The sequence below is a fragment of the Acomys minous genome, assembly GCF_964271855.1.
Source record: "Acomys minous genome assembly, chromosome: 6".
NCBI classification, from domain to species: Eukaryota; Metazoa; Chordata; class Mammalia; order Rodentia; family Muridae; genus Acomys; species Acomys minous.
In genome coordinates, this window is record NC_140487.1 from 26,747,062 (window position 1) to 26,765,483 (window position 18,422).

At 41.7% G+C, this 18,422-nt stretch overlaps 1 protein-coding gene across 20 annotated transcripts in view; it reads right to left on the reverse strand.

Moving 5' to 3' along the window:
* Positions 1 to 18,422, reverse strand: part of ADAM22 (ADAM metallopeptidase domain 22) — a 215,659-nt gene that overhangs the window by 72,230 nt on the left and 125,007 nt on the right. For all 20 annotated transcript variants that reach the window (XM_084785430.1, XM_084785449.1, XM_084785443.1 and 17 more), the window contains exon 5: positions 1,565 to 1,647. In XM_084785430.1, the coding sequence (XP_084641556.1) occupies positions 1,565 to 1,647 (83 nt within the window). The remainder of the gene's footprint in view (positions 1 to 1,564; positions 1,648 to 18,422) is intronic.

Below are 18,422 nucleotides of genomic sequence, written 5' to 3' on the forward strand. Positions count from 1 at the left end.
CTAGCTGACAGCCATACTGTGTTGAGATTAGCTACACCGGTTTTACTATGAGAGTTATGTCAACATTTCTTTCTTTCTTTTTTCCACCCAAGACAGTGTTTCTCTGTGTAGCCTTGGCGTTCCTAGACTCGCTTTGTAGACCAGGCTACCCTCGAACTCACAGCGATCCACCTGCCTCTGCCTCCCAAGGTGTGCGCCACCATGCCCAGCTCTCCAACATTTCTTTCATCTGGTAAGGAAACCAAAGCCCTCACATAATAAACACAGACACCATGTCATAATAATCTTTACTCAAGTGACATGTAAAATAAATATCCATTTACTTATCATAAGAAGCATGCGGAAGCTTTGCACTGCACAGCCACCACACAGCTGCCTCTTTGAGCCATTGTCTTGGGTGGCAGTCTCTCCATCTACGGGTCTAATGTACTTCTCCCCAGAGCCTGGCCAGAGTGTCACTTGGGCCACTAGCCAAACTCTCCCGCCTATCTCAATTCATCACCATTGTAGATTTAAGATCTATAACTTCCACTGGAAGAGTCTCTCAAAGTCTATCACAGGGCCCGCTCGACTTCTGCAGGTAACACACCTTTGGAGCCCGCATGATCTACCTATCCTTCAGTGCCAAACCTCAGCTCCTTTGCTCGGATGTGTTTTTTTTTTTTTTTCATTTCTCAAAGAAAACAAGTGTACCTATCATTTCCCACAAGATGAAGCCAGGCTACATTTGTCCTACACACTACATTGAGACTCGGGACTCACACATGTTAAAATTGCCTCGTCCACAGGAGATGCTCAGTGACAGTTTATTAGATGAATAAGGCTATATTTCTAATTCACTATTTAAAAAAAAAACTTGTTATCTACCAACAAAACTTAAAAGTAATTTAAGTCCTAGCTCACTCTGTGTCCCGCCCCCGCAAAAGTAAAACAAGCCAGAAGGAATTGAATGATTTAGTCTAAATAGAGTGCTTGGAGATGGGTTGGTCTTCAGCAGGCCATAAAATATTTTTTGAAAAATCAAATGGCCCTGTAAGCATCATTTTAATGGATAGAACAGGGAGAGGTGGCCTCTGGGTTCACCATCAGCAAGCACTCCACTCGGAGGCAATGTGAAAGCTGTGAGAGGGGAAGTGAGGAGGGACAAACTTGTTCTGCAGCGTTTTCTGGGGCCCTGTGTCCTCCCTCAGCTGCTGTAGGTTACTGTGGGTCCCTGCTGAACAAGGATCTTCTAAGGTCCTCTGCAGCCTGTCTTTGTGCAGAGAGCCACGATCTTCATCTCCTAGAATTTCTATCATTCCATGAAAATATACGGACTTCAATCAAGGATAAGTGGGGGGCTGCACTGGTTGTGAGGGGCTAACCATCACCAGGAACAGGAAAGTGACCCAGGCCACTCCTGCCTGAATCCAGATGAAACTAGAAACAGGTTTCAAGTATCACTGTACCGCAGCCTAATTTCAAGGCCCCTGACTTCTGGAACGCTGAGATATTCTACTAGTACATTAAACATAAGGAAAAGCTATGAAATAGCAAATGTATAAATAATTAATGTGGCACTTACTGGAGTCCATGGCATGTTGACAGGGCAACAAATGAGGCAGGGTTTCCTCGGATCTGGCCCTGGTAGTAACAGTGTTCTCCTCCCTGGGGACAGAAAGAGAAGGCATTAGCCTGGCCAGCCAGGGACACCTGCTGTGTTGCTCTCACACTGCACCTCCCTGTATGCTACTCGGCACCATGTTCCATCACCCAGATTAGCATTATCTAGCCAACTCCAAGAGAATTATTCATAAATGTGCCTACCAAGCAGACACTGTAGCAAAAAGAGTGGTAATAAGGAGGGGCTGCACTTTGCTTTTATGCAGGTATTACCAGAAGAGCCAAGGTAAGTAGATAGCCCTTGCCCCAGGATAGCTTTAATAATCAACCTTCTGAGAGAATCAATGTTAAGAAGATTGAGGTGGTGATTTAACATTCAGATGAACAAAAAGAAACTGGATGCATTTGACAGTCATTAGATTCTTGCGATGCAGGAAAATGTCTGTTTTTGTGGTGTTCTTGCTAAGTGTATAGTGTTCTTTCTCAAACTGGGAGTTGCTTTCCTGGTAAGCAGTCTAGGGGCAGAGTTTTAAACAGTTCCGTGTCTTCGGCAATTGCTCATATCAACTGAATTCAACTAAAGAACTTGTTTCTTTTTGTTTTACTTTCTCTCCGCCCTCCACCATTTTTTTCTGAGTGCTAGGATTAAAGGCGTGAGTCGCCACACCCTGGTAGGAACTTTAAACACCATTAGAAAGGAAATGGCATTCCGATGATCTGGCATCCTATGGTGTTGTCTTTAAATATTTGATATTGGGAGCATGGTCCAGAGACCACAGCAGTGTGGAGGGGATCACAGCTTCTTAGAGACACAGGCCCCATGCCCCAGCAGACCTACCATATCAGAATCTACATTTTAACACAGTCTGTAGTGATTTATATGCACATAAAATTTTGAAAAGCTCTCCTCTACATTGCCTTTCCCATTCTCCAACTAATTTATTTATTCTGTGACAGAGAATTTCTCATTAGATTGATATAAGATTAGGAAAAAAGAAAAAGAAAAAGAGTGACCCAGCATGGACTGATGGAATGGGTAACTGAAGGGGAAATGTTACCTGCTCTAGTTTTCCTGAAAAAAAAACTAACCCTACTTATAATTCCCAGTGCTTGACAAGTAAACAGGTAAGAATAAGTGGAGGAAGACACAGGAGGGAGGCAGTGGGGCTGCAGGCCTGATGCCGCTGCTCATGAGTAACCAACCCCATAGTAGCTAGGAACGCTCAGTCTCTGTATTTACCAACTAGAGTGGATTATCTTGTTGGGCAGTTGTGAGATTAAGTGAGCTAATACACATAGGGTTTAGAACATATTTTGCCACGATAAGCACTCAGCATCTGCTGTCATTACTGCTATTATTTCTCCTTTGATTTACACACATAATCATATTAAATTCTAACATCAATCCCAAAAGAAACTGTCCCATCTCTACATTATTCAGAAGGCAGTAACTTTTTTCTTTTATTTTTGAGATTATAATATAATTACTTCACTTTTCCATTTGTTTTCCTCTTGCTAAACCTTCCATATACCTTCCTTGCTCGCTCCTGAATTCCTGGCTTCATTTTTTTATTAATTGCTGTTACAAGCATATGTGTATTTGCTATATATATATATATAGGAATATATATATATTCCTAAATATAACCTTCTTAGTCTGTATAATATTACCTTTATCTATATTTTCAGGGCTGACCATTTGCTATTGGAGAGTCAATTGGTGTTATCCAATTACACTTTCCTGGGGAAGACTCTATCTCCTACTTTCAGCATTCCTCTGATGCTCATAATTCTTTGTGTAGGGTTGAGGCCTTATAGGCTTACCCCTGTCCACTTTGGTATGTCTACTCCTGTTGTCTTTGCTTGGTTCATGGTAAAGCATTCATGTTGGTCAGTCTTTATGAGTTTAGCTCTTAACATTACTGTGAAAAACAATCTCCCAGAAAACTCCCTGATACTCTGGCTCTTAAAAATCTTTCTGCAATGTTTCCCGAGCCTAGGTGCAGGAGTGCTTTTTACATGTATCCATTGGGACTTGGCTCTATTACTATGCATTCTGACAGGCTATAGACTTTTAAGCTTCAATGCTGTCTACCCAGGAAGACACCAGGGAGAGATGCAAACTTTGGATAAATACAAACCCTGTATTATTTTCCAAACACTACTTATGAGTTGGACCTAGGACTTGTGGTTTATGTACTCCACATCTAAGCTTTCTCCTTGACTGATTTACTTCACACTTTCATCCTACTCTATTATTTTTAGGGATAGGTTAAGTATAAATACTTTCCACTGGACTACAAGAATGGTGAACTTTCCATAGATTCCACTGCAAATGTGCAAGCAAACACGTGAATAACACATGACTCAGATAGTTCTTATTTTCTGTACATATCTGATTGTACAAGAAATCAGAACACTAGCTTCAAACAGACCATACCAAAAAAATCAATAGTCAATGAGGTGGTCTGTACAGAAAGAGAAGGCTCTGGGTAAAGTGTTTCTTTCCACTCAACAGCTTTCTTCCTCGGAGGTCTCAGAAGAAAGCAGAAAGATGAAAAAAGAAAATAATCTTTTCCATAATAACCATGGTATCAGATCAGAAAAGAACAGAACTCACCAATCACTGTATGAGGATAGGTGCTAATGGAATAGGCTACAAAAAATATTTTATAAGTTATTAAAGTCTTGTTTAAATACCCACCACTCTGGAAGCATGTCTTAGTGTAACAGTAACGAAAACAAATAATTCATTTTTTAAAGCCCCCATACTACACTGGGGGAAGAGTTAGATGATTAGAAATAGAGAGTGATCTTCAATTAATTTCCAATTCAGAAAAAATGGGAGTCAATCCAAACACAGCATATGATCAGAGCCCATGTGCACAAGCCTAGCACTGCAAATGCAAAGAGGAACTCAGTGTGGCTGACTCATTATTGAATGTTTCTGTGACACTTCAAGAGAAGCATAAACAGGAGCGAGAGAGACCTCCTCAGCCCGGCCTATCACAGTTCAGTTTATAAGGGAGAGACCTCCTCAGCCTGGCCTATCACAGTTCAGTTTATAAGGCCTTCATTGTAGCCTTATAAACTCATTTGGTAGCATATGCAATTCATCCAAATAATGGTAAAAGGTTTTTACTTTTATAAATGTATCAGATGCTATTTACCACAAATCAACAATGACTTAAATGAGACAGTAAGGGAAGCAGGGGAAGTTAAGAGCACTGGTTGTTCTAACAGAAGACCTGGGTTCAATTCCCAGCACCTGTGTGGTGGCTCACAACTACCTGTAACTCTGCTTCTAGGAGATCTGATGTCCCCTTCTTGCCACTGTATGCACACGATACACATACATACATGCAGGAAAAGCACCATTAAACATTAGATAGATAGATAGACAGACAGATGATAGATAGATAGAAATAATGTTGATTTTCTTTTAATATGTCTGATAATACTTATTGTTGTAAATAAAATACTTTAATGTCAATGAAATGTCTTAATTTATATGTATTATATTCTATTATAAATGATCAACTTCACCAATTTTATATTTTAAGAAGTATTTTGTCTATTATTTTTAAATGATATATATTTAGATGAAAGTGCTAAAAATTCATACTGTATAGGGTAAAAAGTAAAAACTACATCCCTCACATACACTCTGCAAGCCATAGTTACCTCCAATAGGAAAAGCTTTTAGAGTTTGTGTACCATATATACTGTGTCTACAGAATATCTACATAAGGATTAAATTCTAATAGCCATCCTAAAAGAAATCCTGCAATCCCTATACTGCTTACAAATACGCATGTTTTCTCTTATATCTGAATGTTAAATTTTAGGCTTCTGATATGTGTGCTACAAGAGACATTATCACAGAGGTTAAGTAGCCAGTGAGTGACCAGAGAGGATGGAGCATCTTCCAAGGAAGGAGGAATAGAGCAAAGTGTTACAAGGAGATACAGAAGAAACTAGAATACGAGGGGGAAAGGGGAAGGGGGTGGGAGAGCAGGGGAAGGCGGGGAATATGGGGAGGGACAACCAACATTAAAGGCCTTTGTGAAAACTATGTGGGAACCTCCTACTGCAGAAGTTCCCTAAAATATATACATATATGAAAGGAATTTTAATGGAGCTATCATATAATGGGGGAGACAATTCCCCAACTAGATATCTTATGTCACCAAGTGAAACCTCCAGAACAACAACAACAACAACAACAAATGGGTTTGATCTGGTTAAGTTGCTGGCTCACAGATGCCACCCTCCTCCTCCCCCCCAAATATCACAGGCTCTTGCCAAGAGTATTGGTTGCTCTCCAAAAACTGATGGTAAGAGGCTATCGCTGAAGCCAACACTTATTTACATCATCAAACATGGAGACGCTGAGCTGGTGCCCGACTAGAAGCCTTGCTCCTGCTGTCCTGCGCCAGAAGGCACCAGGCACGGTGCAGGAGGAGAAAAGGAGTCATGACGATCACTCAGCTAACTGCAAACACTGTGCCCTGCAACAGCAACCAACCTGCAAGATATACTGGTGCAATAATGGCCCAAGTGTCACGGGATTAATTTACTACTTTCTGGTTGGATTAAAAGCCGAGTCCATGAGGTAGAGCCCAAACCTGATTAAAGTATTGCTAAGGTGACCAAAAACCTGAGACTAGATAAGTCTGAGCCCTAGGGGAAAACCTAATACTATTATTCTATGAAAGAAGCACAGCAGGAAGATGAGTCCTAAAGACACACTGCTACACCTATAGACCAGTGCATCACTCAAGTAAAAGTATATTGTAATTAACAAAAAGAGCCACAACCAGATATTACGCAGACATGAGATACTTTGAATTACTCAGTCCTAAACAGGATGCCTTCACCAAACCTCTCCCCTCAAGGCTCAGGACTCTATGCAGAAGAGGAGACACAAAGAGTGTAAAAGCCAGGGTAAATAGATACCTTCTAGACACAACAGGGCTGATGCACATATAAACTCACAGAGACTGTGGCAAGGCTAGAAGAGTCGCAAGACCTGCACAGGTTCAAGCCAGAAGGGGCCCCAGCAGTGAGATAGGAATTAGACACAAAGCCCCACCCCTAAGAAGCTATTTATAATAGATGGTATCTGCTCTCAAAGGTAAAATCCAGTTTTCCAATGGAATGTCACTGAGTATATCAACCACACTCAAGGGCAGGCCCCACGTCCAGGACTAGTAGGCCAACGCAAAATGAAGTGGATCATATTTTTGTGGTTTCTGTGCATGTGGGGGGTGGGGGGATTTTGTGTATGTGTGTCTTATTAGCTTTTGATTGTTTGTTTTGATTTTAGAGTTTGTGTTTTGGTGTGGATTTTTTGAAAGAGAGTGAGAGAGAGCATGAAGTTGGGCAGGTAGAAAGGTGATAAGGAAATGGGAGAGAATGAGGGGGGAAAACACTACTAAATTATGTTACATGAAAAAACTTAAATAAAACAAAGAAATCCTTTTCAATGCACATCATTCACAGCATTTATCTTCTGATTTGCTCTTCCTTTAAAGCAAACTTGATCTGTTATGGGATCAATAATAATTCACTATAGTCCTGTCCCAAAACACAGTTGGATAAAATTTGCTGTTGTAAACAATGATGCAACAAACACCCTTTCATGTCTTTATATGTACTTGTGACGGCCTATACATAGGGTTAATAAATGTTGGTCTAGTGCCCTAAACAGCAATTGCATTTTAAATTTCATAAACTATAGAGACAAATGTATATATATATATATATATATATATATATATATATATATATATACACACACACTCAATGTATGATACTATATATTGCAGTTGAACATAAGAAACTGCATTCTACTTAAAGTTATGTGTTTTGGACTAACAGGAAGGCATGAGGAGAAGACATGGGCTACCAAACCTGATAACCACAGTTTAATTCCACATGGTATAAGATGTTCTTGCTTGTATCACAGACAGAATTCTGCCTTAAAAAAGGCAAGCTTGGACGCAGACAGAGTCAACTGCCAAACTCTGCCAAGACAGGGTAAGCAAGTCCTCAATAGTGCTTGCCTCACAAATATGTCTGTCGGATATACTGGGCCAGAAGGCTGAAGATGATGCCCCAGCATTATAGAGTTCTGGATGATTGTTCAGGCAGTAAATTGTCTCTGTCATCTCATTTGGGAAGCTGCTAACCTGCACTCCCTGTTTACTCAGGTAATCAATTTTATCCCTTCTCAAGTCTCTGATGGGGTTGAAGACCAGATAGTTTAGTTTTACAATTAAGCTTAGTTGTTTAGGGGTTAAGACATTTTTAGGTCTATATAGATCTTTTAAGTTGATAATGATGAGATATGACAGATAATGATTTACATTCAGAATTTAAGATTCACCAAGATAGGAAAGATGATTTCTTTAAGGCTGCCAAATACAAATAGCCAAAACACTATGAATGTAGCATATATATAATTCCTAATTGTTTTGTGGTTCTTCTTGCTATAGGTGGTTTATTGTATATAAATGTAATAAGATAAATTGATATGTAAAAATATTTAATAAAAATTTAAAAACAAGAAAAGAACCAACTCCTACGAGTTGTCCTCTGACCTCCACACACATACTGTGGCTTACATGTGTACACACACGCACACACACACACACATATACACACACACTATTAGAAGCACATGTTTCAGTAACACTCATTGACTTATACTAACTTTCTCAAATCTAACTAAGTGTGAAGTTTCTGCAGAGCTTCATCTGACATTAAGGAGCCAGCTGCTGTGGAAGCAGGCGTTATATATATCATATCTAATAATCTAAGACAGATGTTGCAGAAATAGGAAATTCCAGTGGATCCTCATAGAGACAGGCTCTTTATCTGGCTGTCAGTCACAGCACTATTTCTTGCTGTCATTTGTTCAAGACTAAATCCACTGTGCATAAAAGTTCCTTTGTACGTCTTGACACGATAACACAGTCATACAAGTACAGATGTTTAGTTTTAACTAATTAGATAGTACTATTTAAAAGATCTGCACCTTTGTGTCTATTTATTGGTTCCTTTGAACAAAAACTTATTAGAATTTTTTATTCTAGGAAACTCAAAACAATCATTTATTTATAAAATTCAAAGTCAAGCCAATACTTTTATTAGTTATCCCACAAGCTCTCAAGAGAAAAATATAATTCATTATAAAAAAGGATGATAACACATAAGGAAGTTACATGGCCTGGATTATAAAATGATAAGAACTCAAAGCAGGAAATGCCCTGGAGCAAACCATCAGCACCAAGACCATTTGCCCCCTGGATCTTCAAGTGGAAATCGGTAATGTTTCCAGCTTCAAAGGGACCGTTTCTTATGAGCTGTCACATTCTCCAAAGCCTTTTCAGAGCTCCCGCTTCTCACAAATTCCCCTCCTTTTCTAGATACTGTAATTTTTAAATCTTGCTTTATCTCCTCTTCCTGCATTCCTGTTTCTGTCTTATTTAATCAAGCAGACTATGCGTCTTTCAGATTAGCGCTTGCCTGATATATATTCACGATCCCAAGCATTTTTTAAAAGAGAGATGTGCCCTGAATCTCAGGATGCTCATCAGTAAAACAGACATCATAGCTACTTAAGATGCCTCACCAGGGGATTCTATCACATAACAAAATGAAGGGGGGGTGACAGAAGAAAGGAGAGAGACTGAAAGGGGGAGAGGAAAGGAGATGGAGAGAGAGAGAGAGAGAGAGAGAGAGAGAGAGAGAGAGAGAGAAAGCGCAAACTGAGGTGTCCAGTCAGGTCACATTTCCCATTGAGGGAAGCTGCAGTGTCCCTCAAGCTCTAAATTTCATTCTTTGTTATGACTAATTCAAAAGCCAGATGTGTTGTACATTTGGAATCTCAGCACTTAGCAGTACAAAGGCATGAGGATTAAATATAGAAAGGTCCAGTATCAAAATGATACAGAGAAAGAGAAGGAGGGAGAGACGGAAGAGAGGGAGACAGAGAGGGAGAGGAGGGGGAGAAAAAGAGAGAGAGAGAGAGAGAGAGAGAGAGAGAGAGAGAGAGAGAGAAGAGAAACATTGACTTAAAATGCAAAATTATAAAATGTCTTGCTTAGAGACTTTCTTTAGTTAGCTCTGAGGTGAAATACCAGTCCATGCATTTTAACAGACTCTCCATTCTCCATACTCCAGGATTACAGTAGAGAGGTGTGATGGCTCTTGGGCTGGTGTGATGGCTTTAGTAGCTAAAAATGCCTACCACCAAGTCTGACAACCTGAGTTCAGTCTCTAGGACCGTCACTGTGGAAGGAGAGAACCAACTCTTACAAGTTGTCATCCCACCTCAAAACACACACAGGTCATCGTGAACACACACACACTGTAGTAATGTTTTAAGACAACACTTAGTCATGCCTTCATTCCAAGAGTTTTAAAAATACCGGTGCCCAGGTCCAGCCTCCAGTGAGTTCAATTGTTCTCTCTGAAGGTGGAAGATGGGTATCAGTATGCCGTCGAGGCTCCAGGGGCCTCACTGTGGTGTAGTGCTTGAGAAACTGCATGAGAGAAAAGCTGCTCAATAGCAGGGCACCAAAGCTCACTCAGAAGTGTCACAGTGCACTTGGAAAACAACAGATTCCCAGGATGTCCCTTGGGCCTCCATCAGACTCTCAGGGAAGTTAGGTCTTGGTATTTTTTTTTTTTTACTAGCTGTACAAGATTCCATGCATGGAAAGCCATATTTGGTACTATAAATTCTGAAAACAGTTAATATGAGGCCACTTCATGCAGTGGACATGAGAATGACAGATCTTTCAGAGAATAACCAAGCATAGCATCTCCTGGTCACTGTTCTTGGTGACATATGGCATAGTTCATGATGGCTGACACAAATATTCTTTCTCCTGTTTTACAAGAAAAAAAAATCCAGAACTCCCTCCCATGGAGGCAGTCCTGATACAGGGTCTGATCTTTTTACATGAGTGATTCTCAAAGAGCAGACCTGGCACCCATCAACACTTGGGCTGGCAAGCCAGCTTAGCGGGTGAAGTATTTGCCACCCCAGCATGAGGACCCGATTGGAACCAACAGAAAATGAGATGTGTTAGAGTACATGTCTGTAACACCATAGCAGAGTAATGGAGGAGACAGGAGGCGGGAGAATCCTTAGACACTCATGAGTCAGATAGGCTGGCATAGGCAGGAGCACACACAGGACCTTGCTTAAAATTAGGGGGAAAGTGAAGACCAACACCCAACACTGTCTTGCCACAAGTAAACACAAATATATATGGGGGTGGGGGGAGAGAGAGAGAGACAGAGACAAAGAGAGACAGAGACACAGATAGAGAGAGAGACAGAGAGAAGAAGAAGAGAGAGGAGGAGGAGAGATGAGAAGAGAGGAGAGAGGAGAGAGGGATATTTCTTTTGAGTAACAAGCTCGCTATGTGCACAATGATACCTTGGCACTTTCCACTATTGGCCTCTGGGAATCCAGGCTGAAGATACACATTTAGAAAAATGTTGATAGTGTGGTGTCTTAGTCTTGTTCCTGCTGCTGTGATAAAAAAAATTCTGACAACAGCAACTTAGAAGAGAAAGGGTTTCCTTTAGCTCACAGTTGCAGGGTACAGTCCATCACTGCAGAGAATTTAAGCCAGCAAGAACTTGAAGCAGCCAGTCACACCCAAGGTCTGCAACAGGAGAATCAATGCATGCACGCCTAGTGTTCAGCTTCCTCTCTCAGTTGCATTTGGTCCAGGGCCCAATCCAAGCATAGTGATGCCCACATTCAGAGTGAGTCTTCTAGCTGATTTAGTGTAATTAAGGAAATCCCTCACAGGCCAAACTAATCAGGACAGTACCTCAGCGAGACTCCAGCTGTGCAGAGTGCATGACGTGGGTGACTAAAACTAACCCTTGCATGTGGCTACTGCTAATGCCATGAGGCACAGGTGCCTTGTCTCCCTGAGGTCTGTCATCTGCCTAATTACATGATATTGCCAACAGGATACGATCTCAGACACGAGTGTCAAACTTGAATTTCCAGTTTTCCTCAAAAGTGAAAAGTTTGAACAGTAAGGCTCCTTTTCCTCATTTCTGTTTTCTTGCAAGACAAGTCAGCTGAAGGAAACACAACACTGTCTATTTTATCACAGCCAGCTCTGTACTCCTTTATGCTACTGGCTGATACTTTTGAGTAACTAACTGTTTTTGGCACCTCATTCCAGGATACAGTTTTGCTCAAGCAGCATTCAAATTAGCCTCCTTCCACTATCAAAATCTAAGTCATTCAATAGTTAGAATTGTCTTAACTTTATGAGAGAGAGAGGGGTCTCTATGTGTGTGTATGTATGCATGTAAATTGCTGACAAGTCCTCACTACTGAAGAAAATGCCAACATAACTCATAGAACAAGAAGTGTCAAGCTGGTGCCTACAGAGCCTTCACCCATGTGCCAGCATCTTTGGTACAGGAAGGTAGGAAAAGCAAAACACAAACACCGAGCCAGCCACAAACCCTTTGATCTACAATGGTGTTCTGCCTGCAAGACATACTAGTGAAGGAAAGATAAACATGTTTTTTTGTTTAGATCCTAAGTGTGGGATGAGGAACAGACTTGTGAGAGAGCAGGTGATGTTCATCCCCTTAGAAGTCAAATCACTTTGTAGGGGAGCTTGGTTGTTACCAGCTGAAAAACATCCTTAAACTAATTCTGAGAGGTGGTATATATGTTAGCCAAAAACAGGAGGAGGGGTGTCTTTGGAGACTTGACATGTTTTGACTGTTCATTGCTACACTTCGAGACACTCCTAGGGAGAACCGCTTGAGGAAAGGCTTTCAGGCCTCCGGGCTCCAGGTTCCAGTTGCTCCAGGTTCCAGCAGAAGAAATCCTGCTGACGGCACCAGGAAAGTCATTCCTCGGAACTGATATCCTTACAGTTTCATTATTGTGTTCTTTAATCTCTTTTTCCTCTTGTTTGGGTTAGCTGGGTTGTAAAGGAAGTATGCTTGGCTAACAAGTTCATAATAAAATATAATTGTTAAGAAAATTGAGCCTACACACTAGTGCAATGGTGAAACCAAGATTGTGGGAATAACCAAGCAGTATCTGATAGACAGAAAGAGGGTGGATCTGGATGGGAGCTGGGGATGACTGGGATGAGTAGAGGGATGAGAAACTGTAACCAGGATATATAATGTGTGTGTGGGGGAGCTATTTTCCAAAAAAAAAGGGGGGGGGAACATTTCAAAAATTCATGAGTTAAAATTACCTGACCAAAAAAAAAAATAATAAAAGTTTCATTTTAAAAGATTCAGGGTTCTTTGATCAGAGAGAAAAATCTACATTGAAAGTATTACTGTAGCAGAATTTTCCACCCAAAAGAAATAGGCAAAACTAAAAAAAACCAGTGTGGTATGAATTAAAGTAATAAGGAAGGAGTTAGTGTTATTAGAAGAGGGTGACCATCACACAACATGGGCAGATAACTTTCTTAGGAGCTCCTGGCTCAACAACAAGTCGCACACTGGGGACACAGCAAGCTTGCATCTATTTTTTACTGCTGTGCAAGAGTCTTTTGTTCCACTGATTTCCCCTGGGTGATGTCAGGTATGGAAAACAAAGCATGAAGACTACTATGACATGGTGACTCCCAGGAGCTCCAGCTCATGAGTGCCCTTAGTGACCAACTGTTAAAGTCTTCTGAGACGCAAAGGCATTTCCAGAGAAGTGAACTCAGCCTGTCTCCTGCATGCAGGCTCGGCATCTCCACTAGATATACTACGTGGCTTATAATGAAATAAAGACAAGTCTCTTCTCTACTAGCCCCTTTCGGTTGCCAAAACAAACAATGGAAACCAGGTGGGCTTCCGACAACAGCTAATTGTTCCTCACATTCCCAGCTCCCAAGTCTGAAGTGAAGGTGCTGGCAGAGCTGTGCTTCCCCTGAAGGCTCTGGGGAAATGAATCTTTCCCGGCTTCTTCTAACCTACAGTGGCTGCCAACGACCTCACTGTGGTAGACGTGACTCTGGATCTTTCTGGGTCTTCACACCAAGTGTTCCCTGGGTGTCTGTCGCTGTGTCTCAGTGTCTGCACTCCCTCCTTGGAAGGATCCCAGGTGTTGAGTCTAGTGTGGCTTCATGGAAACCTGATGGCACCTGGAACATTCCAGCTTCCAGACATGAATTTTGTGGGAATACTCTTCCACTTCTCACCTCTTTAAATATAGCCAGGCAAGTTTTTATACTCAGATATTTTCATTCTATAATCTGGAGGTCTCTCTCTCTCTTGAAATATCACTAGCATACAGTTACCCTAACTCTCAAACCGGTAGCCAGCTATGCTAACGTCTTATAGCTTCACTTACCATTGTTCGATTAGAGGCTGGAGGGATGGCTTACTCATAAACAGCACTTACTACTACAGATTTTTGAAGAAGCAGCAGGTAAGAGGCAAGTTCAAGTATTTCCCCCTGCCCACAGAAGGCACTCAAGGGACTTGGAAGAGGTGACAAGGACGTACATTATGGTGCTAGTTTTATCCCACCCCTGACATGTTTTCCCCTGCCCTGGCCCATCTTGGTGACCTTTAAGTCTCTGTGGTGATTAACATTTCAGGTCAGGGTTCTGTCACACTCCCACTCCCCACCCCAGGATTCTGTGGAGTCTGGCAGCACTAGACACCATGAGTGTGTCTCTGGAGGGAGTAGGAGCCCGTGACACTTGAAGTAGAGTCCCTCCGTGTGGGAAGCAGCTGTGGGAACCTGGAGTTCTCAGGAACCTAAAGTCTGGAACGAATTGTCACTGCTGTTCCTGCATCAAGCAGTGCCCTGCTGGAAGCTGGAGACAGAAGCTCTCCCTCCTTGGAGCATCTGACAGTATGGCTGCTGTTTGCTGGACACTGGTGACAGGTTGTGCAGATGAATCTCAGCAGTTGCCTAGGGTAGGAAGATATCCGGCATCCATGGATGGTTCTGGTTTACTTTAAGGATGGCTGGTCTGATGGTCTCAGGGTCAGGCATCATCTAATGAAATGCTGACATTCTGAAGAGACCTTTTGCCTGAAGAATACTTGGCCCTCGATGATCACTGTCATCATGTTCAAATGGAATAACTCTGTAGCCCATAGGATGGAGCAGGATCTCCAGGGACCAGTCCACTGCTGACCTACCATAGTAGCCATGTTTACCCAATGCTTCTCAAAAAATCTGCCTGGGTTTGGTCCTCTACTCTTCTTCCCTGTTCCCATCCCCCCATTTCCTATGAACAGTGCCATGGAAGTGGCTACAGGGCGAATTGCTGAGCCACCTGTACCTTTTTCTGCCTCCTTTAGTAAAACTCCCAAAAGAAGAGGTCTTTTTGGTTTTTACTTAACTATTTCAAAGCCAAGACCTCACACAGAATACACAACCAATACACAACTGGACACACAACGGTAAATGTGTGCCGTTGATATGGTAGCCTGCAAAAAATTTGTAGCTGATATCACTGGAAAAAAATGCCTTTATATTATTTTATGAGCTGGGTTTGTTTTGTTTTAGAAAGATGGCACATTCTCACCTAGCAATTGATGTTTATTTATGTATTCATTTGTTAATTTATTCATTTGGTTACTTTCCTGTTCCAGGAACCCAGCTCCCACTGGCTGCTGCCCTAGAATTTGTTGTCATGTCCTGGTCTATTTGTTTGTTTGTTTTCGCCTCCTAACTTGGCGACCTTTTGGGAAGGGCTGCAACAGGTGCTGGCGTGATGGGACTCCGGTGGGACAATCCCTGCAGCTCTCTTCTGTGGGGGCCCCTGGCCTACTTGCTGCACTGGGTCTGGGCTCTGTCTGGGAAAGGGCATTGCTGACTGTGTACATAAGACATGAAGAGAATTCTGGCAGGAGTCGCCTTCCAGAGCCTCTCAGAGGCTGTGCTTTGAGCAGCTTGTGGGCTGCTGGTTTTCTCTGGGTGAAATTACTGTACAGGGTAATAAAAATCTTTGTCTTAACAATACAAACAAACAAAAAGAACTCTTATTGCTCTTGCAAAGGACCTGAGTTTATTTTTTAACAGCCTCCCCCTGTCCCTGTCCCCATTTCTGCTCCCTCCATCAATTGGCTCACAACTACTTGTAACTCCAATTGTCACCCTCAGGCCTCCCTGGGCATGTGCACACAAGTAATGTACATAAACTCACAGGAGCATACACATACTAAACAAAACAAACTGACAATTTAAATTTTTTTATTTTGTATAATTTATTCATTTACATCCCCATGGTAACCCCTCCCTCATCTTCTCCCATTCCTACCCTTCCTCCCTCTTCTCCCATCCTCCTCCCTAGTCCTCTGAGAGGGGGGCCTCCCCTACCATCTGACCCCAGCCTATCAGATCACATTAGGACTGCCTGCATGCTCCTCCTCTGTGGCCCAGCAAGGCTACTCACTTGGGCAAAGTCATCAAATAGCAGATCCCAGAGTCCATGTCAGAGATAGCTCCTGTTCCCCTTACTAGAGAACCCTCACGGAGACTGAGCTGCCCATCAGCTACATCTGAACAGAAACTGACAAATCTTTAGAAAGAAAAATGGAATTCTCAGTTAGTGGCTGCAGAGGAAGCCTGGCTGCACTTGCTGCACAGGCCTGAAATACAGTAAGCCTGGGCTCAAGGAGGAGACCTGGCTCAGTGTATAAGGCGAGAAACACTTGAAGACACCGGAGTTCAATCCCTGTTCCTCTGGGCACATCTGCATACAATACACATTCACATGCATATATACACAGACATACATTCACAAACATAAACGCACACACACTCACATACATATATACACACATACTCACACATACACAGTCACACAAATATACACAATCATACACATTCTCACACACACTCGCACAATACATATGTGCACAGTCACACAATACATACACTCACAAGCATACATATTCACACTTTTGCACACACATACCCACATACTTTTGCACACACATAAATACACACATATACATACTTTCACACATACATACATACACATTCTCTCACAAGCATGCACTCACAAGCACACTTTCACACACATACATACACACATACATACACACACACATACATGCTCACACACATCTCTCTCTCATACATACACATACACACACACACTCACACACACCAAATTGCTCATTTACTTTTACCAAACAGCTTGGGAAAACAGATCTCCCATTCTGTTATTAAGTCAGAGATTCCACGTCAAGAGAAATTATTTTTCAGTTGTCAGGTAACTGCCACCCAGCCACAAAGACAACAGACATCTTATAAGGCTACTGAAAACTTCCGGCTCCCACAAAGAGCCTCCCTGTAACAAATCACTGCAATGTGGAGACAGTTCTCACCAGTTTCACAAAGATGTGGCTCTAAACTGGGATAATGGAAACCCAGCATGGGCCACAGACCCTGACTATGCAATTATAAACACGAAATTATAACTATTTCTAGGAAACTACCACATCACAGCATCTTTTTATAAATAATAGAGTTTCAATATGTTGCTCTACATAGAGTTTTAGCATAAAAAGTATATATTACCTGAAACCTTATGCTTTATTGGATATTTGCATATGAACAAGATAATAAAGACACACATAGCAAAAGAAAACATATTAGGTATCTCTAAAAACGAAGAAAGAATGTAATTTTGTTAGTTTTTCTTGTTTTATAATTTATTTATTTGCATTTTATGTACATTGGTGTTTTGCCTACATGTATGTCTGTGTGAGGGTGCTGGATCTCCTTGGAACAGGGGTTACAGACAGTTTTAAGCTGTCATGTGGATGCTGGGAATTGAACCTGGGTCCTTTGGAAAAGCAGCCAGTGCTCTTAACTGCTAAGCCATCTAATAAAACAAGAGACAGTGAAGGGAAGCAGGCACAGTGCCACTCTCCCATAACCCTCCTTAAAGAGATACAGGTAGGAAGGTCAAAAGCTCAGGGCCATCCTTAGCTACATAGCAAGTTTGAGGCCAACTTTGTTTACATGAGATACTGAATCAATAAAACAAAAATAAACAGATGCATAAAGGAAAACATTAACGGAAATACAGTATTTTTTGGTCTGTTTTACCCTGCATTTATTTTACTTTAATTTTACTTCCATTTTATCATTCTTCCACGTACTGCTTCTTTGAAGAAGGAAAAATAAAGAGAGTCTTTCTGGCAGCTAAGTGAAGGTTCCCTGGCAGCATCGCCCCGCTCTTCTGCACCTGAGTCCTACAGGAGTCAAGTCCCTTCTCCCCTACCTGAAGGACTGTAGAATCGCCCAGGACAAGTCAGGCGCAAAGGGTAAGGAAGAACTCACTACCACACTGGACAGTGGCAAGAATATATTTACTGTTGTGTTGGATTTTAAAAGACGCCAAGGGGCTGGAGAGATGGCTCTGAGGTTAAGAGCACTGTCTGTACTTCAGAGGTCCTGAGTTCAATTCCCAGCAAGCATATGGCATCTTACTCACAGATATACTGGGATCTTATGCCCTCTTCTCATATGCAGGTGTACACGAAGATAGAGCACTCATATACATAAAATAAATAATCTTTTTAAAAAATTAAAAGATACTGAGTATGAAAAACAGTGCTTTTCAGAAACTATCACAGGATCAATGGACACTGCATTGTGATGTTTATTCTAAGCATCTCCTGTTTCAAATATGTGTAAACATGTCACCATTTGTTCTCTGTTATGTCAATAAAAAGAAACTAGCCAATGCTGAGCAATAGCAGAATAGGTGGGACATCCGGATCAAGGGAGGGGAGGAGAAGGAAAAGGAAGGAAGGGATGGAGCCACAAG